Source organism: Eschrichtius robustus, chromosome 16 (genome assembly GCF_028021215.1).
Source record: "Eschrichtius robustus isolate mEscRob2 chromosome 16, mEscRob2.pri, whole genome shotgun sequence".
Taxonomy (NCBI): domain Eukaryota; kingdom Metazoa; phylum Chordata; class Mammalia; order Artiodactyla; family Eschrichtiidae; genus Eschrichtius; species Eschrichtius robustus.
Window position 1 is genome coordinate 83264761 of NC_090839.1, and position 26494 is coordinate 83291254.

General features: G+C 47.1%; 1 protein-coding gene across 1 annotated transcript; it reads left to right on the forward strand.

Moving 5' to 3' along the window:
- Positions 1 to 3840: 3840 nt before the first annotated feature.
- Positions 3841 to 25331, forward strand: RFC2 (replication factor C subunit 2). Its single transcript, XM_068523860.1, has 11 exons — positions 3841 to 3978; positions 6677 to 6746; positions 8901 to 8942; positions 9253 to 9359; positions 12940 to 13041; positions 14115 to 14215; positions 20840 to 20997; positions 21252 to 21317; positions 22087 to 22167; positions 23422 to 23535; positions 24908 to 25331. The coding sequence occupies exons 1-11, from the start codon at positions 3872 to 3874 to the stop codon at positions 25016 to 25018; spliced, it is 1059 nt and encodes a 352-aa protein (XP_068379961.1). The 5' UTR covers positions 3841 to 3871; the 3' UTR covers positions 25019 to 25331.
- The last annotated feature ends 1163 nt before the right edge of the window (positions 25332 to 26494 follow it).

Below are 26494 nucleotides of genomic sequence, written 5' to 3' on the forward strand. Positions count from 1 at the left end.
TCTGTCCGTCACTCATCCCTTCAGGACAAATGGAGCACCTACGTTGGGCCAGCACTACAGGCAATGGGGAGAAATGATGACCAGGACAGACAGAGTTCCTGTTCTTAACAAGCTGTCATTCTAGGAGGGGAAACAAACAATAAACAAGGCAATAAACCCAGATAATCGTGGGTAAGTGCAATAAAGAAATAAACAGAGTGAGAGGGAAGACAGTCATGGTAGAGAAGGAGGGGGTTAGGAGGTGCCTGCCAGGCAAAGCCAACAGAGATTCAGGGTTCAGATCTCAGGTTAAATGCCTCCTCCCCAGCAAAGCCCTTCCTGACCTCCCAGGTGAGGTGGTACCCTATGGCTGATATCCTAACAACTAGTCAGTGCTTCTTCTAACACATCGTAATCACAGCTAAGTAAACGTATGATTGGCTGCCTGGTGTCCCTTTCCCTCTCTACAAGCTCCTTAGCTTGCCCTGTTCTGAACTTGCCCTGAACTGAAGCTTGCCCTGTTCATACGTCCAGTGTCCATAACAGCGGCTGTAGGCTCTCAATCAATATTGTTAGACAGAAATCAAGAGTCAGGCTAAATGGTTTCCAGCTTCCAAATCCCGCACATCTAATCAGAGCAATTCCCGAGGACAAATCCTTATACTGTAGATATGTTTAGGATATATGCTTTTTCACTACATAATGAGCGTTAGTTTTTTTTTTGTTTTTGTTTTTGTTTCTTTTTTTGAACGTTAGTTCTAATATAGAAAATGCTAATGAGAATGTTAGAAAAACTCTACCGGTGATGGAATACTGCGGTGTCTGAGGGCAAACAATTATTTCAGTGATAGTATCACCATTAGCTAACATTCATAAGGAAATCCACTGGAAAACAACAAATGAATTTTTAAAACTTCAGTGTAAACAAAGCAAACGGCATCAAGTAGGTTCAACATTCTGGGCCAGTGGAGGCTACGAGTGGGTGGAAAGCTGGAATATCTGGCAGTCCTGGTCCTGAGATGCCACCAGATTTCCAACCCCACATCCTGCAATGTCACGTGAGAAGTGAGCTGTACTTCAATGGTCAAAGTCAAGGTGTCATCTTAGCCAGGACTTGTTGCCTGTCCCATTTGATAAATTTGACTGAAAGCTTCTGGCTTTAGGTAAAGGATTTTGTTTTCAATTTTATTTCCTTTCGACATCTTTCCTCTTTTCTCTAATTGCCCTCTTGTGATAAGAGTCTGGGAGCTTAGCTTATATGTGAATTCAATTTCCTGGGATTTCACAGATTTGTCGGGAGAGAAGTGGAAGATTTGCTTGGACTCCTCTTGACCTTTTACAAGAGCCTGTGGTTTCCCCAACACTCCTTGGTCCCCCCATGTGGCTGTTGGGTGGCCCTAGGGGAGTGGCTGGAGCTTTTAAGATCTAAGCTGTCTGGGCCCAAGTCCAACAAATCACAGAAGGCTCAGACTAGAAAAAAGAAAAAAATGTCCTGATGGTGCAGTTCTGCCTCAAAGGTCATCTCCTTCTGATTCTCCTGGTATTCCAAGCACACCAATGAACCCGGGGTCCTGGGAGCACCAACAAGCACCCTCTAGAGTGGGGTTTTTGGAGAACCAGGAAAGGGGAAAGAATTATACACCATTTTCTGCATTTACTGAAAATGTTTAGTTTCTAAACCGTGTATGTGGTGGGACATGTGTGTGTGAGTGACAGCTGACTCTAAGGAAAATGTGAATATTACCACATGGGAACAATCCCAAGGGAAAACCACAAAGAGACATTTCAAAAAAAGTTTATATTTCAAGAAAATTTGTATTTTCTCCTCCAGAGAAATAAAGGGCCTGTGAATAGTGACTCTAAAAATATACAGGGTGGCTCTGTTAGTTTAAAGGGGAATGGAAGAGATATAGCCAACTTCAAGTATTTTTTCCCAAATCATATAAAAGGGGAGAAGAAAAACACTGAGTTAGTTTTGAACCTGGAGACTTAAATAATTACCAGCATTAAAACAAACTGCTTCAGAATCTGAGTCATTTGAGGTTCCTGCCCAATTGGCAATAACTTGAAAAGAATGAGGAAGCACATGTTTTCTTCCCAAACCCATAGAACACAATTGTAAATTGTGCCCACTGCCTTGAACTTGCTAGCCTGGCTGCATAACTGGAAGAAGCAATTGGCAGACATCAATTCCATGCCGCTTATATACAAGGGAAGAAAATAGGAATCGAGGGGCAGGTCCCATGTCCTCAAGGAGCTAAATAAACACTCAGGTTGGAAAGATGAAGCACAGAATTTACACACGAAAAATGAATAGAACAGCAATACTGTCTTCCCCAATAGATTTCCATAATGGGCTGGGTTTCTTGAGGGAAAGAAAATTGAAAAATAAGGATAAAAAGAGAAAACAATTACTTGCAGTATAAATTCTGGAGCGCATATTTATTTGAAAGACCAATCAACTGCCTAGAAGAGACGTCTTCTCCCTGTAATATATACATATTTTAACTGATGATGGAAGGAAAACATTCATGGGGCTTTAATCAGTTCTCTGATGAAAGCAACCCAGTTCCTCGCAGCTGACCCAAGCTGTTCTGGAAACATGGATCCTTACTGTTTATTAAAGATACTCATATTGAACACTTACAGAGCACCAGGCCTTGTGCTAAGCAACAGGGTAGAGATGAAGAGGTCCCAGTCCTTACCTTCAATTCAGACTTTTGTTTTTGTTTTTGCTTTTGGCAGCTTGCAAGATCTTAGTTCCCTGACCAGGGATTGAACCTGGGCCCTCGGCAGTGAAATCACAGAATCCTAACCATTAAAGTCAGATTTCATCCCGAAATTATGATGCAATACGGTTAAGTGCAATAAAACAGAATTTTATATGAACTGTTTTGGCAACATGGTGGGTTGGCTCCACCACTTACAACCCAAATGACACTGGACAAATGAGCCATTCTCAAGCCTGTTTCTTCATCTGTAAAACGAGGATAATGTGAGTATCCACCTCGGGTCTAGTGCATAGCAGAGTACAGTAAATATAGTCACCATTCGTTATTTTTATTAGTTGTTATTATGATGTTAATTAGGCAATGGGAAGAAAGATTAGTTCAACAGGCAGAAAACCAGCCCAAAAGAATACTCAAAGCACTTGTGAATATGCAGTATCTATTTTTCTGGAATGAAACTGAGTCACATTTTACAGAGGGGCAGTTCCTCCTCCTCTGCAAAATGAGAGTAATTCCCATTTTGTAGCATTATGAGAATTTCCTGAAAATAAACGTCAAGTTCCAGGGTGCAGGAGCCCACCCAATGGGAGCTAGTGTTCAGCATGGGGACATTCTGAGCAATCGGGAAAAGTGGGCAAGGGTAGGTCCCAGACGTCGGCTCCGGCCTTCCGCCGTCCAGGACCGCTGGACATCAGTCCCTGTCCGTGTCCGCCGTCGGGTCCTGCGTTTGGGCGGAATGTCCACAGGCTCCGGCTTCTCCCTGCACCGGGCAGGATGCTCCCACCCTGCCAGGCCTGCCCGGCGTGCGGCCCCACCTCCGTGCAGCGGTTCCCCACGGGCCGCACAGAGAGGGCCACCCCGACAAATCTCACAAAGACGAAAACCAACGAACGTCCCTTCTTGGGGAGACCAGCCTTCTCGGAAGGCGATGCGGTCCGGTCTCGCCCTCCCCTCACTACCCAGACCGGACACCAGGTCTCCCATAGCAACTGCGGTCAATAGCAACTAGCGCCCCCGCCAGGCCAGTGCCCTCTGCGCAGGCGCAGAAAGGGGCGGGCAGAAGGCTTCCGCTCGCTCCCAGAGTCCCTCGGAAACAAGGGGCGGTGCCTGCGTGATGGCGTCATGGGGTGAGGTCTCGGGCGGCGGGAAGAGGCGGCGGGAGAATGGAGGCGCTGGAGAGCGGCGGTGGCAGTGGCGAGTGCGGGGCCCAGGACCCTGACCCGGCCCCCAGCAAGGCCCCCGGCAGCGCCGGCCAGTACGAGCTGCCGTGGTGAGCATCCAGGCCATCAACGATGGGTTCTCCGGACATGTGGGTGGGCGAGTGGCGGGCCGTGTGTCCCGGGGTAACCCAGGGGCGGGAGCTCATTTGGGGGTCACCTGAGCGGAGCAGGAGGCCCCGGGGTGGTGTCCAGTAGATTATTATTTGAAGAAGGCAAGGGATGTGGGTCGCTAAGCCCACCTGGGGTGGAGAGGGACCAGTCTGTACTCTGGAAGCGGGGTCTTGGTCAGAACAATGCTAATTGTGATAATAGCCGCCCGCTGCGACCACCCACTGGGCACCAGGCGCTGTGCCAGCCGCGACTCTGATGGTCGCTCGGCGGGAAGTGTCGGACGCAGATTCGGAATCGGGATGGTGTGAAGGCACCCGCCTGTTTTCCGTGGCTTGCTCACTTTAAACATCAGCATCCTGGGCAGCTGGGAGGAAAGGTGACGTGGGAAGTCACCTGCCAACTGGCGCAGGTGTAGGGCAGGCTCTCCACTCGGTTCCCACTCCCTGTGCGCACCTCTCGGAACTCTCCACTGGGCGTGGGAATGGTTTCCTCCCTGTCCGCTGCGTATTCCCATCCCTCCAGCCCACCCCTCTTCTTGGCGAGAGCAGATACCTAAACGAAGGGCAGTATAGCTTACTGGAATATCTACGCTGCGCTATCCAGTCCCCCCGCCACTAGCCACATGAGTCTGGTGCTAGTGCGAATTGAGATGGGCTCGTAAGTGTACGATACACACCGTATTTCAAGGACTTAGTTTTAAAAAAACTCATTAGTAATTTTTATATTGATTACATGTTGAAAATGATAATGTTTTGAATATATTAGGTTCTCTAAATTATATTAGTAAAATAACTTCACCCATTTTCTTTTTACCTTTTTAAATGTGACTACGAGAAAGTTTAAGATTACATATGTGGTTTGCATTATAATTTTCACACACGACCCTGTTTTAGATGCTTAAGATACTTCAGTGTGCAAAACAAATTCTGTTGTCACAGAGCTTACATTTGATAGAGAAAGACAAAGTAAAAAATAAACAAGTAGACATATAATATATTTGATGGTGACAGCTTCTGTGGAGTAAATCGCTATGGTGGTTAGGGAAGGCCTCTGATGAGATGATATTTGAGTAAAGACCTGAATTCAGGGAGGAAGCCATGTGGCCATGGAGGCAGAGAGAGCTTTCAGTCAGGGAGCAGCTGTGAAGGTCCTGAAGGAGGAGTATGTTTGCCTTGTTCAAAGTCTAGCTGAGAGGGGCTTCGCTGGTGGCACAGTGGTTAAGAATCCGCCTGCCAATACAGGGGGCACGGGTTCAAGCCCTGGTCCGGCCAATACAGGGGACACGGGTTCAAGCCCTGGTCCGGGAAGATCCCACATGCCGCGGAGCAACTAAGCCCGTGCGCCATGACTACTGAGCCTGCGCTTTAGGGCTCGCGAGCCACAACTACTGAGGCCGCGTGCCACAACTACTGAAGCCCGCACGCCTAGAGCCCGCGCTCTGCAACAAGAGAAGCCACCGCAATGCGAAGCCCATGGACCACAACGAAGAGTAGCCCCCACTCGCCGCAACTAGAGACAGCCCGTGCACAGCAATGAAGACCCAATGCAGCCAAAAATAAATAAATAAAATAAATTTATTAAAACAGAAGAAAATCTAGCTGAGATTTCAGCTCCAAACATTCCCAGGTGGCGATTCCTCCCTCCTCTGGGCTTCCACAGCCCGTGGTTTTTATAAGCAGTTTAGCATTGTAGTGGGATTTGCCAAGCTGTATCTCCCCTCTAGTGGGAAAGCCCTTGAGAGCAAGAACTATGTTTTGCTCATGTCTGCACCTTCTACCTTCCTCCCGTTGAGTGTGCTAACTCCTTACACACCGCTTGGCACCCGGAGGGGGCTGAGTATGAAGAATAAATGAGGAGGAACAAGAATGCTCCATCTGCTGACCTTGGAGGAGAGCTGTCTTTTTGTTTTCTGCAGTATGTGGCAAAAAAGCTTTGCACGCAGCTCCTTCTGGTGCAAAACCAGTACCTGGAGGGAGTACAAGCTAAGAGTAAACCAGGGAGTATAATAAAGGGCAGAGGAAGTCCTGATGGTCAAATCATTGCAGATCTACTTCCACTTCTATTCTCAGAGCCAGAGAAAGTCACTTTCTTTCATAGCATAGCTTGCTTAGTAGAAGAAGTATTGGTCTGAAAAGGCCACTAGGCTGTCCAGTCCACACAGCCTAATAGGATCACAGGATAGGCCTGCGGTTTCTGTCTAGTCAGCCGTGCTGGGCACCTGGCACAAGTCTGCAGACACTGGCAGGTAAGGGATGAGAAGGGGGCCCAGTTGCATCCATGTCTGTCAGAGCAAATGATGTCAGTGCCGCGTGCGCTGGACCTCTGTTGTGATGGGCAGACTGTGTGGCCACACAGTGTCACATTTCTCCAGATGGCCTGCTCTGGCCCTTCTCCAGCACCAGCAGGTGTTTCTCTGCTGTGGCGGGTTTGAAGTCTTTGGTGCACAATTCTCATGCGCTTGACTTTTCAAATGGCACTCGGGCATCTCTTTAAATTTAAAACCTGCAACCATTTGATGTATTTTTATTGAATGTGTATCATCTTCTGACAAAGCTCCCAGAATTGCCTTTTAGTGCTTTCTTTTAGGTAGCGTGAAAATAGCCGTGTCAACATCTTTATGCATTTTCTTAAAAACAGGGTTGAAAAATACAGGCCAGTAAAGCTGAATGAGATTGTCGGGAATGAAGACACTGTGAGCAGACTGGAGGTGAGTTTTTAAAAGAGGATCTTGCATCTCATTATTGTGACTTTGATAAGCTCGAGGCATTTGGAGGAAGACAGCCAAGACAGCAAGCTGGGGGCTGGCCACAAATCCAGAAGAATTAAGGGAATGGGAGACATTCAGTTTGGAGAGGAATCTAGAAGACAGGGTGGGTAACTTCAGAAGTTTGAAGGACTGGCTCATTGGAGAGGGCTTATCAGACTTGTTTTGTATTCTTCAAGAGCAGAGGTGGCAAACTTTGTCTGTAAAAGCCGCTGAATAGATATTTTAGGCTTTGCAAACCATATAAAGTCTTTGTCAGATATTCTGTGTATTTTTTTTTGGCCGTGCCGCGTGTGCAGCTCCTGGGATCTTAGTTCCCCGACCAGGGATCGAACCCACGGCCCCTGCAGTGGAAGCGCAGTCTTAACCACTGGACCCCCAGGGGAAGTCCCTTTGTTTATTTTTTAAACAACCCTTTAAAAATGCGAAAACCATTCTTAGCTAGGGAGCTTATAAAAACGGGTCTCAGGGTGGACCACCCCCACTCCCCCCACCTTTCTCTCCATCATAATTGCTAAGCGCGGCCTAAAGTGACTAAGTGACAAGGCAGCAGACTTCAGGATGACACGACCCGGGAGCAAGCAGAAACATTCAGCAGTAGAGCAAGCTTTGAATTCCCAGCCCTAGAGGTCTTTAGGCAGAATCTAGAAGCCCAGCTATTTGAGACATGACAGAGGCGGTCTCTGCAGTAACTGGGGCTTAGACTTCAATAGCTACCAAGGTTATTTATTTATTTTACAGACTTATTCATTTGGCAAATATTTGAATATCTTCTCTGGGCTAGTTACGATGTGGTTTTAGGAACTGTTGATAAAATGGTGAACAGACTAGACCTGAGCCCAGCTCTGCGTGGGATTTACAGTTGAACCGGGGCAGCATTAAAGTCGGCAGGCCATGTGATAAGCACTCTGCCAGGGGACATACAGGGGCTGTGGGTGCATGTGGGTTAGTTCAGGGAAGAGTTAACCTGCTTACAGAGTCCTAATTCCCAAATGGAAGAAGTGACACCAAAGCTAAGTGAGCGGGAGTCAGCCAGACTTGGGGGGTTGGGGGTGGAGAGAGGGGAGGAAGCAGGAACAGCATGTGCAAAGGCCCGGAGGTGAGAGAGAACATGGCTTATTCTACGGGGGGTGGGAATGCCGTCTGAGTGGAATACAGAGTAGCGCTTTCCCGACATAAATGGCATACGAATCGCCTGGGGATGTTGTCAAAAATGCAGGTTCTGATCTGGTAGTTCTGGAGTGGGGTCAGAGAGTCTGCATTTCTGACACGCTCCCAGGAGTTGCCGATGCTGCTGGTCTGTGGAGCCCACCAAGTAACGAGGCTGTAGAGCACGTGTACTGGGGGGTGGGAGGGGTGAGCTGGTGAGGTGGGCAGGGCCTCGCGAGCCAGGCTTAAGGGTTTGGGTCATCCAAGAGTTCCAGTCAGGTAAAAGTGTTTTCAGAGATGTGTATTTTAGAAAACTGGTTATGTTACCGTATGGGAAATGGATTGGAGTGGGGCAAGATTAGAGGCAAGGAGACCAGCCAATGGCCTGTTGAAAGCAATGCAGGCAAGAGGTAATGGGCTAAGAAGAATCTAAAAAAGAGTAGATATATGTATATGTATAACTGATTCACTTTGCTGTACACCTGAAACTAACACAACATTGTAAATCAACTATACTCCAATAAAAATTTAAAAAAATAATAATAATAATTTTTAAAAAAGAGGTCATGGGCTAAGAAAGTGGCAGTGGGCTGAAGAGAAGGACGTGGTCTCCAGATAAAGGAGAAAGAGGGGCCCAGCCTTTGTCATTGAGGGGCTGCATGGGGTGAGGGAGAAGGCCAGTCAAGGATGACGGTGACCTCCAGGTTCCTGGTGTGGGCAGGAGGGTTGATGCCGTTGACAGTCCACGGAAGGGGAAACATGGGGGGGCCTCAGGTTTATAGGGGAAAGTGTTGAATTCAGTTTTGAATGTGTTGACCTGAGTGTTCCACGGGGCATCCACATGGAACAGTTTGTAGCCATGTTTGCTACACGGGCCTGTGTGGTTGGGGAGACCTGGCTCCTCAAGTTTGCAGATGAACCAGTTTTAACAAGCATTTCTTCCTTCAGGTCTTTGCAAGAGAAGGGAATGTGCCCAATATCATCATTGCTGTGAGTACTGGGTCCTGGCCCTGTCGGACGTCTTGGGGTCTGGTTTTCGGCCCCTCTTAAGCGCTTTCTCATGTACAGAGCTTCCTCCTCAGAGAAGCCCATGATCACCAGAGCCCATACCATTCCCACCTCCCACTGGTCAGGCCTGCGGGTTGGTTGCTGTATTGATCTGGTGTGTGCTATGGGTTGGGGTAGGGTTGGGAGGGTTCTAGGCGGGGGGTGAGCGCAAACAGTGGTGAGCAGTAAATCGGGAGTTCTCGTTACGTTCATTCTGTTGGCTTGAAGCACTTACTGGAGATCTCATTCCTAGGGCCCCCCAGGAACCGGCAAAACTACCAGCATCCTGTGTTTGGCACGAGCCCTGCTGGGTCCGGCCTTCAAGGATGCCGTTTTGGAGCTCAATGCCTCAAATGACAGGTACACCTGGGAGTTAGGCCTGAAGGGTGGCGAGTGTTTTACATTTTGAGCTGTCATAGAAACAACCTTTTTTCAGGTCTCTGTAGCACTTATAGAGCTTGTTTTGCTGTTTGTGTTTTCCTTTAATCTTTCCAATGAAAGAGAATGGGGATTGCTGGCTTGTTGATGTGGCATCATAAGCATTTGACTTATTGGTTTAGTTTTTTTTTTTTTTAATGGAGATTTTAAAAATTACTTTTAATTGTGCTGAAATACACATCGCATAAAATTTACCATCTTGGGACTTCCCTGGCGGCGCAGTGGCTAAGAATCCGCCTGCCAATGCAGGGGACACGGGTTCAAGCCCTGGTCCGGGAAGATCCCACATGCCGCGGAGCAACTAAGCCCGTGCGCCACAACTACTCAGCCTGTGCTCTAGAGCCCAGGAGCCACAACTACTGAGCCCACGTGCCACAACTACTGAAGCCCGCGCGCCTAGAGCCCGTGCTCTGCAACAAGAGAAGCCACCGCAATGAGAAGCCTGCCTGCCGCAACGAAGAGTAGTCCCCGTTCATTGCAACTAGAGAAAGCCTGCATGCAGTGATGAAGACCCAACACAGCCAAAAATAAATAAATTAAATAAATAAATTTATTTAAAAAAAAAAATTTACCACCTTAACCATCTTTAAGTGTACAGTTCAGTGGCGTTGGCTACATTCACATTATTGTGCAACAGATCTCCAGAAATGTTTTCTTCTTCCCAAACGGAAACTCTATACCCATTAAACAACAACTCCCCATTCCCCTCCCCCAGCCCCTGGAACCCACCATGTGACTTTCTGTCTCTATGAATTGACTATTCTAGGAACCGCACACAAGTAGAATCATACAGCATTTGTGCTTTTGTGACTGGCTTATTTCACGCATATTTCAGGTTCCTCCATGTTGTAGCACGTGTCAGAATGTCCTTCCTTTTTCAGGCTGAGTGATATATACCACTATGTTTTGTTTATCCATTCAGCTGACAAGGGACACTTGCGCTGCTTTCATCTTTTGAATATTATGAACTGTGAATAATACTGCTATGAGCAGGGGTGCACACATATCTATTCGAGACCCCGCTTTCAATTCTTTCAGATATAGACTCAGAAATGGAATCACTGGATTATTTGGTAATTCTATGTTTCAATTTTTGAGGGACCACCGTACTGTTTTCCATAGTGGCTGCACCATTTTACATTCCCATCGACAGCACACAAGGGCTCCCTTTTCTTCACATCCTCACCAACTCTTGTTATTTTCTGTTGTTGTTAGTAACCATCCTAATGGAGGTGGGCTGCTGGTTTACTTTTTTTTTTTTAATTTATTTTTGGCTGCGTTGGGTCTTCGTTGCTACACGCCGGCTTTCTCTAGTCACATCGAGCGGAGGCTACTCTTCGTTGCGGTGCGTGGGCTTCTCACTGCGGTGGCTTCTCTTGTTGCAGAGCATGGGCTCTAGAGCGCAGGCTCAGTAGTTGTGGCGCACGGGCTTAGTTGCTCCGCGGCACATGGCATCTTCCCGGACCAGGGATCGAACCTGTGTCCCCTGCATTGGCAGGCGGATTCTTAACCACTGAGCCACGAGGGAAGTCCCTACTAATTTTATTATTTTTTTTAACATTAAATTTACCATCTTAACCTTTTTGTTTTTATTAATTAATTAGTTTATTTATTTATTTTCGGCCGCACAGCGCGGCTTGTGGGATCTTAGTGCCCCAACCAGGGATTGAACCCCCGCCCACGGCAGTGAGAGAGCCGAGTCCTAACCACTGGACTGCCAGGGAACTCCCCCAGTTTACTTTTTAGACATGGGATAGTAGAGGATTATGAAATGAGGACCTGTTGAACAAAATGTCTGCAAAGTCTGCCTTTGGTTATTCCCTGAGGACGTGGTTCTCTACTCTGCAGCGTTTTCCTGGTTTTGATGATGTACACAGACCTGAAACGGGCTCTGTCCTGTGAATGCAACTAACAGCTAGCTCCTCGGCTGCCATGAACACGCCTGCAGTCGAGCCGTTTTGTAAATGCCGATTCCAGATAGCAGATACCAACAGAAAACTTTGAAAACTTTGGTGGCTCTTAATTTTGTTGAAGAGAGAATGGCCCATAATCGCAAATATTTTCAATTTTAGATTTATTAGAGGGATCCATACAATGGCTTTTTTTGGTTCCTTTATCATCTGTTTCCTTCCAGGAACCTTATTATACACACCTACCTTCAGCTTTTGATCACTTACAAACTGTACCCTGTAAATGTGGGTGTTCGAATATCATCAAAGATGAACGAATACTGTCACATGTTCTTTTTTTTTTTTAATACAGTTATTTATTTATTTATTGGCTGTGTTGGGTCTTCGTTGCTGCTCTCAGGCTTTCTCTAGTTGCGGCGAGCGGGGGCTACTCTTCATTGTGGCACTCGGGCTTCTCATTGCAGTGGCTTCTCTTATGGAGCATGGGCTCTAGGCTCACAGGCTTCAGTAGTTGTGGCACGCAGGCTCAGTAGTTGTGGCTTGAGGGCTTAGTTGCTTCATGACATGTGGGATCTTCCCAGACCAGAGCTCGAACCTGTGTCCCCTGCATTGGCAGGCAGATTCTTAACCATTGTGCCACCAGGGAAGTTCTGTCACCTGTTCTTTTAGCAAAACAGGATGGTCCAAGTTCTTGTCCCAAGACATTGGGGAGCTAAGTTCTTCCTGTTGAGTGACTAACTGGGTGAAAATATGTTTAGTTTTTGTCCTTAGAAATATGTTCACGCCTTGATTCTTAAGTTTGAGAAAATTCATGGAGGATTTTGGCATCTGAAGACTTGTAGTCTGAAATTTTGTTTATGTGATCAATTTCACCATCATCATCAGAGTCTAGAATCCTGCTGTCTCTCTGCTTCATTTTCTGACTTGTCTAATAATGATGAAACATCTTCCGCTGTCATTTCTTTTCTCTGACATTATGGGTAGAAAATGAAAAATTTTGAATTTTCGGCTGTGGTCAGTGAAAGCTTTCAGATAGTGTATCTGAACTACTTTTGTATCTTCCAGAAAGATAATGTAGTACCTCACGAAACAATAAAAAACTGAAGGATGAGGCAGTAGTAACAGTTTTTCCGAATATTGCATCGATCTTCTAAGCATTTCCATCATTCTTTCATTTTATTATTTTAGTCTTTTTTAGCATAGTTGGGAATAATTGATGAGTAATGATGAAATAAGTACTAGGATGATGAAGTAGCAAACATTTTAAGATATAGGAAGTGTAAGATTACTGAGACCCCCAAAATGTATCTTAGATTATAAAGAGTCCAATGGACCTGTATGATAATTGCAAGATAAAATGAGTTTCATTCTGTTTTTAAAAAGTAAGTAAATGTTTTACTTTGTTCTTCTGAAGACCTCCAAGAAGGAATAAAAGTAATGAATGACAATCCTTATAAATAGTTAGATTGCCCAAAAAGATACTGAAAAGCTAAAGTTGGGTCCATGATGGTGTCCTGAGGGTTAAAAGTCCCCGTGAAGGTGAGTGAGTTGGTCTCAGAAGGTGACAATAATATTGTGGCTCATTGTTTCAGGGGCATTGACGTTGTGAGGAACAAAATCAAAATGTTTGCCCAACAGAAAGTCACCCTTCCCAAAGGGCGACACAAGATCATCATCCTGGATGAAGCAGACAGGTAGAGTGCTTTGCCAAGAATTTTTTACCTTGATCTCTAAGTCTTTTATCTGGCTGTATTAAATCAGGAGGAAAAGCTCTCACCTTTGCACTTCTGTGACAGATTTGCTTATTACATCTTGAAGAGAAATTTAATAGAGGCCTGAGCCTTAAACCTGATCTTAATTAAGTAACTTACAAACATTTGTCTAAGACAGTTAATGTGTTTGTTCCAGCATCACTTACATGCATAATTTAAATGATTTTTTTAAATTGTGGTGAAATATATCTAACAGAAAATTTACCATTTCAACCATTTTAATGTGTACCATTCAGCGGCATTTAGTACATTCACAATGTTGTGCAATCATTATCAGTATAAATGAAAAAATGTTAAGTGCCGTTTAGAAAAATAACAGTAATTCATGTTCTTTGAAGAAATTTTTAAAGATATGGGTAATTTCTTGCTTTATTTTATCTCCTGTTTTTCTACACTGTGCATTTTTACATAGTTGAGATGATAATTATAATTTTTGTATCCTGGTTTTGCCTTTTAACGTGAAGAGCAGAGTTCCATGTTATTATAATCTTGTTGTGAACATAGGTTTTAATTGCTGTATTCTGTTGCATTCTGTTCCATAGTGGGGATACACCTTAACCATTTTACTGTAACATTATTTACAGCAGTAATAGCCGCTAACATTTATCCAGCACGTATCTGTAAGCATTTGCATTATGCCAGGTGCTCTGCTACACACTTTACGTGTTATTGTTTTATTTAATTGTCATAACAACCCTCTGAGGTGGGCAGTAGCATTATCTCATTATAGGCGATGACACTGAGGCTCAGATAATTTGCCTAAAGGTCCCACAGGAGTGGATGAAGGAGCTTTGAGGTGAGCCCAGGCAGCCTGCCTGCAGGGCCTCTGCTCTGTCCGTGTGCAGCCTGTCTGCCTGAGACCCACACGGGGTCCCGGAGAGAGACTGAGCATGCCCAATCAGGAGTGTAGGCTTCCCAGGGTCCGTAGGAGGGGATTTGTGTCCCGTGGACCTTGGGTCCCAGCTGCAAACCGCCCCTTGTGTTTTTCTTCTCAGCATGACTGATGGAGCCCAGCAAGCCTTGAGGAGAACCATGGAAATCTACTCCAAAACGACCCGCTTCGCTCTTGCTTGTAATGCTTCGGATAAAATCATAGGTGAGGGTCGGCTCTGCATGGCTCGGGGTCCACGTGCCGTTCACGTTGGCTCTTTAGCCGCAGAAGAGAAGGGGCTTTTTGATCGCCTGCCGTGGCCTGAGCACTGTATAATCCGCTTTCTCATTTAATCTTATATAATTCTATGCGGAGGTATTATTAGCTCCACCTTAGATATGAAAAAAACATGGAGCTCAGAGAGGTTGAATAGTTTGCCCAAAGTCTCACAGCAAGCCGAAGAGCTGGGATTGGAACCCCAGGTCTGTCTGACTCTTGCATCACAGGCACACGTGATGTTTTGGTATCCTGTGCGCAGTGTCACGGTCATGGCCCCTGTGCAGACGTGCTCTTGCGCTTTCTGTGTGTCCGGAGCACTTGGCACACAGTGTGTCTGCACGCTGGGTTTTGTCATTACCAGGAGCTGCCTCCCCTGTGAAAGCTCACACGCTCATCTTCCTGACCTGGCGTTGGTCCTTCCAGCCCCCTCCCTCCCTCCCTCCTTCCTTCCCTCCCAGCAGTCTGTCCTCTTCCTCACCGCTTTGAGCCCTCCCGCCTCAGTGTCTCAACTTCCTGCCGGTTTCATGTCCTTCCCATTCTGATACAGACTGCGAGCACAGTCCAGCTTTTTTTCACTCTCTCTCTGACCATTTCTCACAGCTCTCTTGTCCCTCTGTCCTTGCCTCACATCCGCCCTGCTAACCCCCAGCCTGTGTAAGCTCAGCTGTCTGGCTCCTCCTTCTCCACCCAGACAAGTGTGGTACCAACCATGATGCCCCCCACAGAGTCATTGTCTCCAGCCCCAGTGGGCTCGTGTCCCTTGACCTTCCCCAGGTCATGAATCTGTTCCACAAACATCTACTCTGTTCTTAGTAGGTGTCAGGCACCGGGCTAGTGCAGAGCAGACAGAGTTTAACAAGAAACGTTCTCTACCTTCAAGACACCCACGGTGCAGTGGAGGAAACTGTGCTAAAAGGTCTTGATTTATGGCCGTGTATGTTGCTTGTCTCCTTACCAGTGGTAGGACCGGTCTGGGAGGGCAGGAGCCGTGTTATACTTAAAGAACTGCCCCCACCCCCCAGTGCATTTTTTTTTTAATTTAAATTTTTATTATAAATTTTACTGTAAAAGTGAAATGAACAATATCCTAGAAGTCAAAATGCTACCTACAGTTAATGGCAAGAGTAGGGAAACTACAGAGTCCAGGTTTTACCAAATAATGTTCAACTTTCCAGATCAGCAGCTTAACTGGAAACAACATGAACTTTGTAAGCAAACAGATTTCACATCAAATCCCTGCTCCCCTAACTAACAACTGAGTCAAACAAGGTAGCCGTGCTATCTTTTTTTTTTTTAAACATCTTTATTGGAGTATATAATTGCTTTACAATGTTGTGTTAGTTTCTGCTGTATAAGAGAGTGAATTGGCTATATGTATACATATATCCTCATATCCCCTCCCTCTTGCATCTCCCTCCCACCCTCTCTATCGCACCCCTCTAGGTGGTCACAAAGCACCGAGCTGATCTCCCTGTGCTATGCAGCTGCTTCCCACTAGCTGTCTATTTTACATTTGGTAGTGTATATATGTCAATGCTACTCTCTCACTTTGTCCCAGCTTCCCCTTCCCCTTCCCCACGTCCTCAAGTCCATTCTCTACGTCTGCGTCTTTATTCCTGTCCTGCCCCTAGGTTCATCAGAACCATTTTTTTTTTAGATTCCATATATATGTGTTAGCATACAGTATTTGTTTTTCTCTTTCTGACTTACTTCACTCTCTATGACAGACCCTAGGTCCATCCATCTCACTCCAAATAACTCAATTTCGTTTCTTTTTATGGTTGAGTAATATTCCATTGTATATATGTGCCACATCTTTATCCATTCATCTGTCAGTGGACACTTAGGTTGCTTCCATGTCCTGGCTATTGTAAATAGTGCTGCAGTGAACATTGCGGTACATGACTCTTTTTGAATTATGGTTTTCTCAGGGTATATGCCCAGTAGTGGGATTTCTGGGTCATATGGTCGTTCTATTTTTAGTTTTTTAAGGAACCTCCATACTGTTCTCCATAGTGGCTGTATCAATTTACATTCCCACCAACAGTGCAAGAGGATTCCCTTTTCTCCACACCCTCTCCGCGTTTATTGTTTGTAGATTTTTTGATGATGGCCATTCTGACCGGTGTGAGGTGATACCTCATTGTAGTTTTGATTTGCATTTCTCTAATGATTAGTGATGTTGAGCATCCTTTCATGTGTTTGTTGGCAATCTGTATATCTTCTTTGGAGAAATGTCTGTTTAGGTCTTCTGCCCCTTTTTGGATTGGGTTGTTTGTTTTTTTGATATTGAGCTGCATGAGCTGCTTGTATATTTTGGAGATTAATCCTTTGTCAGTTGCTTCGTTTGCAAATATTTTCTCCCAGTCTGAGGGTTGTCTTTTCATCTTGTTTGTGGTTTCCTTTGCTGTGCAAAAGCTTTTAAGTTTCATTAGGTCCCATTTGTTTAATTTTGTTTTTATTTTCATTTCTCTAGGAGGTGGGTCAAAAAGGATCTTGCTGTGATTTATGCCATAAAGTGTTCTGCCTATGTTTTCCTCTATGAGTTTTATAGTGTCTGGCCTCACGTTTAGGTCTTTAATCCATTTTGAGTTTATTTTTGTGTATGGTGTTAGGGAGTGTTCTAATTTCATTCTTTTACATGTCGCTGTCCAGTTTTCCCAGTGCCACTTATTGAAGAGGCTGTCTTTTCTCCATTGTATATTCTTGCCTCCTTTATCAAAGATAAGGTGACCATATGTGCATGGGTTTATCTCTGGGCTTTCTATCCTGTTCCATTGCTCTATATTTCTTTTTTTGTGACAGTACCATACTGTCTTGATTACTGTGGCTTTGTAGAATAGTCTGAAGTCCGGGAGCCTGATTCCTCCAGCTCCATTTTTCTTTCTCAAGGTTGCTTTGGCTATTTGAGGTCTTTTGTGTTTCCATACAAATTGTGAAATTTTTTGTTCTAGTTCTGTGAAAAATGCCATTGGTAGTTTGATAGGGATTGCATTGAATCTGTAGATTGCTTTGGGTAGTATAGTCATTTTCAGAATGTTGATTCTTCCAATCCAAGAACATGGTATATCTTTCCATCTGTTTGTATTATCATTTATTTCTTTCATCAGTGTCTTATAGTTTTCTGCATACAGGTCTTTTGTCTCCTTAGGTAGGTTCATTCCTAGGTATTTTATTCTTTTTGTTGCAGTGGTAAATGGGAGTGTCCTTAATTTCTCTTTCTGATTTTTCATCATTAGTGTGTAGGAATGCAAGAGATTTCTGTTCATTGATTTTGTATCCTGCTACTTTACCAAATTCATTGAGTAGCTCTAGTAGTTTTCTGGTAGCATCTTTAGGATCCTCTATGCATAGTATTATGTCATCTGCAAACAGTGACAGTTTTACTTCTTCTTTTCCAATTTGGATTCCTTTTATTTCTTTTTCTTCTCTGATTGCTGTGGCTAAAACTGCCAAAACTATGTAGAATGATAGTGGTGAGAGTGGGCAACCTTGTCTTGTTCCTGATCTTAGAGGAAATGGTTTCAGTTTTTCACCATTGAGAATGACGTTGGCTGTGGGTTTGTCATATATGGCCTTTATTATGTTGAGGTAGGTTCCCTCTATGCCTACTTTCTGGAGAGTTTTGATCATAAATCGGTGTTGAGTTTTGTCAGAAGCTTTTTCTTCATCTATTGAGATTATCATATGGTTTTTCAATTTGTTAGTATGGTGTATCACATTGATTGATTTGCATATATTGAAGAATCCTTGCATTCCTGAGATAAACCCCACTTGATCATGGTGTGTGATCCTTTTAATGTGCTGTTGGATTCTGTTTGCTCGTATTTTGTTGAGGATTTTTGCATCTATGGTCATCAGTGATATTGGCCCGTAGTTTTCTTTCTTTGTGACATCTTTGTCTGGTTTTGGTATCAGGGTGATGGTGGCCTCGTAGAATGAGTTTGGGAGTGTTCCTCCCTCTGCTGTATCTTGGAAGAGTTTGAGAAGGATGGGTGTTAGTTCTTCTCTAAGTGTTTGATAGAATTCGCCTGTGAAGCCGTCCCCCCAGTGCATTTTGCACAGGGCTCTGCGTGGATGAGTCTGTGTAGAGATTAGAAACTGCAGTTATTGGTGGAGAAAGGTCTGGCCCTCGCTTTTCATGAAATTAATTTTTCTGGTATATATAGATAGCATTCTGATTATTTTTTAATTTCTAAAGGGATATAAGAACCATGTAAACCAAATCTCTAAAGAAACGTATTGCTTAGCTTTAGAGGAAATGGTTCATGATCAAATCACTGCAGAGATGATTTTTGAAACTGTCAGTAACAACCTCACCTTAGCTCCTGGAGTTATACCAGTTAAGGGAGAGCCCTGCTTTCTTGGAGGAAGGCTATGCCTGCTTTATTCTGACGTGTATCTGAATTCGCAGCTTTTGGTACTTCTCCAAAGAGAAAAATCTATGAAAAATCTATGAGTTTGCATATTAATTGCTTTTAGATAAGAATTCCATTGTGGTTTTTCTGTTTTGTTTTGTTTGTTTGTTTGTCTGTTTTACTTTTTGGCCGCGCCAGGCCGCGTGGCACGTGGGATCCTAGTTCCCCGACCAGGAATCGAACCCACGCCCCCCTCTTTGGAAGTGCAGAGTCCTAACCACTGGACCACCAGGGAAGTCCCAAGGACTCCCGTTTCTAATTGGTCTTTCTCTTGTCTGTGCTGATAAGCCAAATATGTAAATAAGGTTCTGTCATGAATCTTCCAGATTTCAGATAAATTGAAATGAACTCTTAGGAAAGCTGTTCTTTGCAACGTCTCATCCATTGGACAGATGTCGAGCACAGTATTTTATGTGCACAGCATCTCCTCTGCCCAAGGCACAGTGGAGGCTACACCTGTATGAGGCTCTGTCCCTGCCCATCAGGGGCTCACGCAAGGCGGGGGGTGCGTCCCAAAGCCAGCAAGCCCTGAGCCATCTCAGGTCCTCCCTTGTCTGCTCACCACCGCAGCCAGCCCCTCACCAGAATCAGATCCAGGGTCATCCCACCTCCCCAGTGTCTTGAGCCCCTACCCCTCCTTCCCTCACTCTAGGTCTGGCCTCAGTTTCTCCCCTTCACTGGTGCAGTGTCCCTGCAGCTTCTCTGCACCTGAGTCACCAGCTGGCTGCCGGGGTCTTCTCGGCACAGGTCTGACCCTGCCACTCCCCCACTGAACCCTTCAGTGGTCCCTCATTGCCCACACAGCCACGCCCACCCCCATCCTAGCACACAGGAGCCCATTACCTGCAGCCTCATCTCCTTCTCCCCTGTGTGATGCGGCCGCACAGTGCCTCGCGGTTCCCCAAAGCCCCTGTGCCCTTTCATCACTCTTGCCTTTGAATGTGCTGTTCCTTTTGCCTTTCCGGCCTGGAAAGCTCGTCCCTAAAGGCCCAGCTCAGAACTCACCTCCACCGAGCTGATCGCTCTCTGGCTGGGCTCCTGGAGCCGTTCCTACGAACCTCTTCCATGGCCGCGTCCCAGGGTGTGGGAACTTCCCTGTTGATGTTCACTCCTCTATCCCGGCAAACCTGAGCTCTGAGGGGCCAGGGCCTGGTCGTGGTATTCGTCCGCTGCATCCCCGGGGGAGGTAACTGGTTTCCTTAATGCAAGTAAACTAACAGGAACATGTTCCTTGAAAGTGTATGTGAGAGCAAAGGAGGGGCGGTCACTTCAGTCTGGGGTGGTCTGGGCCGGCTCCACGATGAGGAGGGTGGGAGAAGAGCTTTTTCAATGACAGTTGTGATTTAAGTGGGAAGAAGCTGGGAAAGGACATCCTTGGTGGGAAGAGCTGCCAGGAGAGCACAGGTCGATTCTTCCATGGGAGGCACGCGGGCTTAGGAGAGGAGAGACGGGTGAGGTTTGCGGAAGATTTTATGTAGGAGGGTCAGAGGTGGTCTGTACTGTGACCTTGGTGGGCAGTTGAAGGGTTTGCCTGGGCAGGCAGAGGTGACGGATCAAAACATTTTGAGGAAGGCCAGTGGGGCAGCAGAGCAGGATGGATCAGCGAGAGACCCACTCGGGGCTTGGAGGTCATGGAGATGCTATTGCCGTAGTCTGAACTGAAGGTCAGGGATCGCCTCCAGAATTCGGCATTCATCCATCTGGTGGTTCTCATGTGCATCAGAATCGCCCGTGGAAGCTTAAAGAAGCCACGCAGGTGCCCTGTTCTCGCCCCAGACTGGCTGGGTCGTGACCTGCCCAGAAGGGCCCAGACTTACCTCATACATGGAGGTTCAAGAGCCCACCTGGGCCAGCACTCACTCTCCTGTGGGCTGTGGCACGTGGATGTCTCTATCCTGGAGGATCTTTTCCCCTTCTGGAAGCCCTGGCCAGCCAACGTCAGCCTGGGCAGTCCTAGCTGAGGCCACTATTGGTTGATATTTTGAAATTGAGCCCTGTTTGCCAAGTCCCTCTTGAGCACCGCGGGGCAGGGGTTGTGGTGCCAGCATGGCCGGGCCACGTGGATCGTGTGGCTGCTTCCGAGTAACTGAAGGACCAACGGGGTCACGCCGTGCTTTGCTGGGGAGCCCGACTCTCTTCCTGTCTCGTCCAGAGCCCATTCAGTCCCGGTGTGCAGTCCTCCGCTACACCAAGCTGACCGACGGCCAGATTCTTGCCAGGCTGCTGAACGTCATCGAGAAGGAGAAGGTGCAGTCCACGGACGATGGCCTGGAAGCCATCCTCTTCACCGCCCAGGGTGACATGAGGCAGGTGCGTGCGCCGCCGCTTGGGCGCTGGCCTCCCGGGCTTGCTGCATGCACCCCTCGTCTGGGGGGGGGCGGGTGGCGACTGCTGCCTGGCGATGAGCGTAGCCAGACTGGGGAACGTTGACCCGATACACTGGTGGGGCCTCGGGCCAGTGGGGAGCAGGCCTGCAAGTAGGGGGGTAAGCTCGGCTCCCAAGAGGGGACATGGGGCGGGCGGAGACTGAAAGTCACCCTGGCCTTGTTTCCGTTCCTCGGCAGGCACTGAACAACTTGCAGTCCACTTTCTCGGGATTCGGCTTCATCAACAGTGAGAATGTGTTCAAGGTAAAAGCTGGCGTGGGCATCACCGTCGACGGAGCGGAGCGTCGTTTACCTGCCGGGGCCAGCAGAGGAGGGCGGGTGGGCGGTGTTGGGAGAAGGGGCACAGCCTCGCCCCCGGGGAGCAGGGAGGGGAGCACGTCCTGCTCCCCCCGCCACCGCGGAGAGCAGGAGGGGCTGGGCTGCGGCACGGTGTGGGTGGCGGACGCGCCCCGCTGCTGCGGCAGGCCCGGGGCTTCCACGTGCGTCCCGTTTGGTCCTCACACATCCCTGCACGCAGATGTTCTCATCATTCTGGGGCTGAGGAAACAGGCCCGAGATCACGCTGAGGCTGGGGGCCGTGTCCAGGGCAAGCCCGTTCCTATTCCAGGTGGGAGATGGGCCCCAAAGACCTCCCAGTTCTTAAGTGGGTTCAGAGAGTCCACTGGGCAGGTGATCTTACCAGTGGTGCAAGACAGGTGACTCGTGGCTTTGAAGCTGCCCCTTGAGCGTACATTCCTTCTTGGCTCTTGTGAATTCATCTTGTGTGAGAAATCTGTAATGATGATGTCAGAGGCTTTTCCTCACCGCACTAGGTCGACACCGAAGTCCATTTGGTGACGACTCTGGTGGTGGGGGAGGCGTTCCCGAACCTGGTTCTGTTTGCTGGAGACTTCAATGTAAACAGCAAGGGGAGACGGTGGGTACCTAGGTTGCCCAGACGTGGGTCTGCCAGGGCTCCTCCTCGGATGGTCCCCCTCAGCCCCAGACCGGCCTCTCTTTTCTGTTTGGTCAGGTCTGTGACGAGCCGCACCCCTTGCTGGTGAAGGAAATGATCCAGCACTGTGTGAGCGCCAGTATCGACGAGGCCTACAAGGTGGGTCTCCTCCCCCTTTCCTGACTCGGGGGGAACCTCTCGCTTCTTGAGCCGGGCAGGGAGGGCGCTCCCTGTGCTGGGGACTTTGCGCCGCCTCATTCTTTTATTTTTTTTTATTGTTTTAAATTTAATTTTATTTTTTTAATCCACCTCATTCTTAACTGATGCTAGGAGTTGGGTACCCTCTACAGGTGAGAAAACTGGCTCAGAGGCTAAACTCATTGCTCTAAATCACACTGCTTAAAAGTAATAGACCTGGAATTCAAAGTCATGCCTTTCTACTCGAATTATATTCTCTGCAAGAGGAATGTGTCCTCCTAGGACATGAGGAAAGGACAGCCCAGTTCCTTGCTTTGTAGAGAAAAGCCATCTTTCTCTCTGTGGAGGGGAGCTGTTCCCCCTCTATCTTCCTGGAGAGCCTGGGAATGGGCATCCTGGGACCCAGGGCCTGGTCCTATGAGCAGATTCCAGTGGGCATCGTTGGGGTGTAGGTGACCCTCAAGTCCACATGGGGGGCACTGATGTGATCTGAGGCCATTGCTGTGATTGCAGCTGGTTTCCCTCCCCCTGCTGCCACCAAGCTAAGCTAGAAGCTGAGTGGGTTTAGGGCAGAGCTTGACCTCTCGTGAAACTGGCGTGCAAGGTGGGGAGACCCAGGCACGTGGCCTGAAGGGCGCTGTCAGATTTATGGACACGGGGCTTCCCCACCCGCTGCGTTTGCCCCGGGGAGCCAAGGACTCCAGACCCTGCAGTTGGGGTGGGGTGAGCGTTGGAAGTGGGGCCTGGGGTTGAGAAGGCAGGAGGCTGAGACCACAGCGGTCATCTCTGCCCCGGTCAGGATTTGTTCAGGCCTAATCGTGCCGGGGGTATGCATTAATAAGAGTGGCAGCTCAGAGAGCGTAGCAGACGCTCTGGGGTGCTTACTGGGACGATTAAAAAGGCTTTTTAAGAGCCTTGGATAAAGACGTTACAGGGTATGGTGGTAGACCGTCTTGCAGTATGGTTTAAAACATTTGCGATACTATCTCTCTGCCTGCTGGGAAGATCGATCACCCCACGTGACCTAAAGGGTGCGGCCCACCAGCAGGGCCGCTGCGTTGGGCCGATTCTCAGAAACACTCGTGCTGTCTCAGATGACCTGTCTGCTCCCAGCTGTGTGACGGGCCTGAGACTGGTGTGGGTTTGACCTCACTTCCCCCAGTATCCTTGTTGTTCACAGAGTTACACGGCCTCCGTGTGTTTTCTTTTGTCTAGATCCTCGCTCACCTGTGGCATCTTGGCTATTCCCCAGAAGACATCATTGGCAACATTTTTCGAGTGTGTAAAACCTTCCAAATGGCAGAATACTTGAAACTGGAGTTTATTAAGGTTAGTGAGAGTAGAGCAATGCTTCTCTCGTCAAGAATGTGGGCCACGCTGAGGTTCTGTTTTACTCACAGGCCAGGTGCCTGGAAGATGCTCTGTCAATGGCCGGTTGTCCTGGGGGCTGGGGGTTTGCTTAAGCCAGTCCTGCCAGGCAGTGACCTAGTGTTCCTTGGAATGACTCTCTTTATGAGAGAGGTATTTATTTGTTTGTTGTTTAAGTGAGATTAAGTGAGGTGTAATTTAAATAGAGTAAAATTCAGCCTCTTGGGTGCGTTCTGTTGACAAAAGCATTCAGTCTGGTGAACACCACTACAGTCAAGATATGAACAGCTCTGTAATCTCCCCAAATGTATGGGCCGCTCTGTAGTCAGCTCGTCCCCCTAGCACCTGGAAACCACTGATCTATTTTCTATTTGGGGGACAGAGTTTTCCAGAAGGTCATACAAGTGGAATCAAGCAGAACGTAACCTTTTAAGTCTGGCTGCTCTCACTTCACTTAATGCATTTTGGATTTGTTCACGTTGTTGCCTATGTCGGTGGGTCCTTCCTTTTCATTGCTGAGTCGTGTTCCCTTGTGTGGACGTCCCACTGTTGTTCACCAGTTGAAGGACATTTGAGTTTCCAGATTTTGGTGACAATAAATAGAACCGCTATAAACATTTGTGTACGTGAACTGGTGTGAACACGAGCCCCAGTTTTCATTTCTCTTGGGTAACTTCCCAGGAGTGAGATTCCTTGGTTGAATGGTAATCGAAGGGTTAACTTTATAGGAAACATCCAAACTTTTCCAAAGTGGCTATAGAATTTTGCCTTTGTATCAGCAATATGTGAGCATTCCAGACGATCCCCCTTCTGGTCAGCACTTGGAATGCTCAGTTGGTCTTTTTTAAGCCATTCTAATAGGTATATAGTAGTATCTCATTATGGCTTTAATTTGCATTTCCCAATAACTAATGATGTCGAGTACTTTTTCATGTGCTCATTTGACATCCATGATCTTCTTTGAGGAAGTGTCTAAGTCTACCCATTTTTAAATCGGGTTGTTTGTATTCTGATTACTGCGTTTTGAGAGTTCTTTATATATTCTGGTTGCAAGTCCTCTGTCAGATACGTGTGTTACAAATGTTTTCTCCCAGTCTGGCTTTTTTTTTTTTCTTTTTCTTTTTCATTTTCTTAGCAGTACCTGTCAAAGAAATATCAGCATCCTTTTAGGAAATAAATTGAACTTCTCAGAGTTCATTTTCCAGCTGGAGTTTGAGTTCACTGCATCAATTTTGAGCAAACCGTTCGCTTAGATGTTCAGATTTCAAAAACTAAACTTCCTCCCTCACTTATTAACCAGATTTAAATTTGATTTTTTTTTTTTTTTTTTCAGGAAATTGGATACACTCATATGAAAATAGCGGAAGGTGTGAACTCCCTTCTGCAGATGGCAGGGCTCCTGGCCAGGCTGTGTCAGAAGACAATGGCCCCGGTGGCCAGTTAGAGCAGAGAACTCATTCGCTGGGTTATGAGTCCTCGTCACTGAGAGGCAGGAGTCACAGCCTTCTGATTTGGAAAAAGTGCTGCCTTGGATGGCCCTGGAGTGCATCTTCCTGGCCGTCACCTTGCTTCCAGTACGTCTCCCCTGCTCCTGGAGCGTTTACCCTCAGCCTCAGACTCGTGGTGGGATGATAGCATGGAAAGGCCCCAGAGACCCTCCAGGGCCCAGCACCCGATCTGTGCACGTGTTGGCATTTTAGTAATAAAACCGTACAGCTTTGTCAGCAGAAAGGTGGCAGTGCAAGGCCGCAAGGAAAGCTGGCTTCCTGTCTCTGTGTATACGCCCCTAGCGTCCTACAGGTAGAAAGGTGATTTAGATAATAGACTGGACAGGCTAATCTCAATTTTTCTAGAAGCCTAGAGGACAATCCCACAGGGTGAGGCAGGGTTTGTTGTAATTTATCAGCTTCTCAGAACAGCCCGGGGCCCTGAGCCCTTCAGAAAGGACTTGGCAAGAATCACGGAGGAGGATGGTGCAGACAGGCATAGGGGACCCTCCCACCAGGTCGCCTTTTCTGTGCAAACGGGTGTACTCATTTACTTTAGACTTTCCCAGTGAATTTTGCATTAATTTGTAGAATTGCTTTTTCTTTTTTGGCAAGGTGTTGTTTTTTTCCATGTTTAAAAATTACGAAAAACATCAATTGTACATAAAACAGAGAATGATACAGTGACCTTCCACATACTCATCATCCATCTTAACAATTTTACCAACACGTGGCCAGTCTTGTTTCCTCTGTACCCTACCCCAGCACCAGCGTCCTACGCCACTCCCAGATTGTTCTGAAGCAAATCCCAGTCAGGGTTAGACACGTGTCCAGACCACGTTGTTGAACGGATACAGGAAAGGCTCCAAGGTCACTGGTTCTTTGCGGCTAGGGTTTTGATTAAGAGGGGGGAAAAGAAATTAAGGCCCTCAGAAACTGCAGGGTGAAGTTTTACAAAAATACTTTGGCATACCTTCTCAATCTTTTTTTTTTTTTTTTTTTCCTGGCGCACAGCTTTCGGGATCTTAGTTCCCCAACCAGGGATCTAACCCAGGCCCCTGCAGTGAACACGCCGAGTCCTAACCGCTGGACCACCAGGGGAATTCCCTACCTTCTCAATCTTATTTTTTGTCTGGAACCTTGGGATCCTTATGAGGCGAAGGGATGCTTGTGCCCGTCGTGCAAGTGAGACCCCAGCTTGCCACACTCAGCGACGGCGGGGCAGGACCCCCTCCCGCTGGAGCCTCACTGCAGCCCCACCACACCTGTGCCCAGGCCTAAGCTGTCCTGTCCACTTTGTGAGGCCAGGACTGCGGGGTGTGAAGGGACAGGTGGCCAACAGCTGTGTTCTAGATGTTTTTTTTCTTCTAATTTCCTAACTTGCAGCATTAACTTCGTCTCATAGAATCGTTGCAGCATCTGGAAAGAGGGTT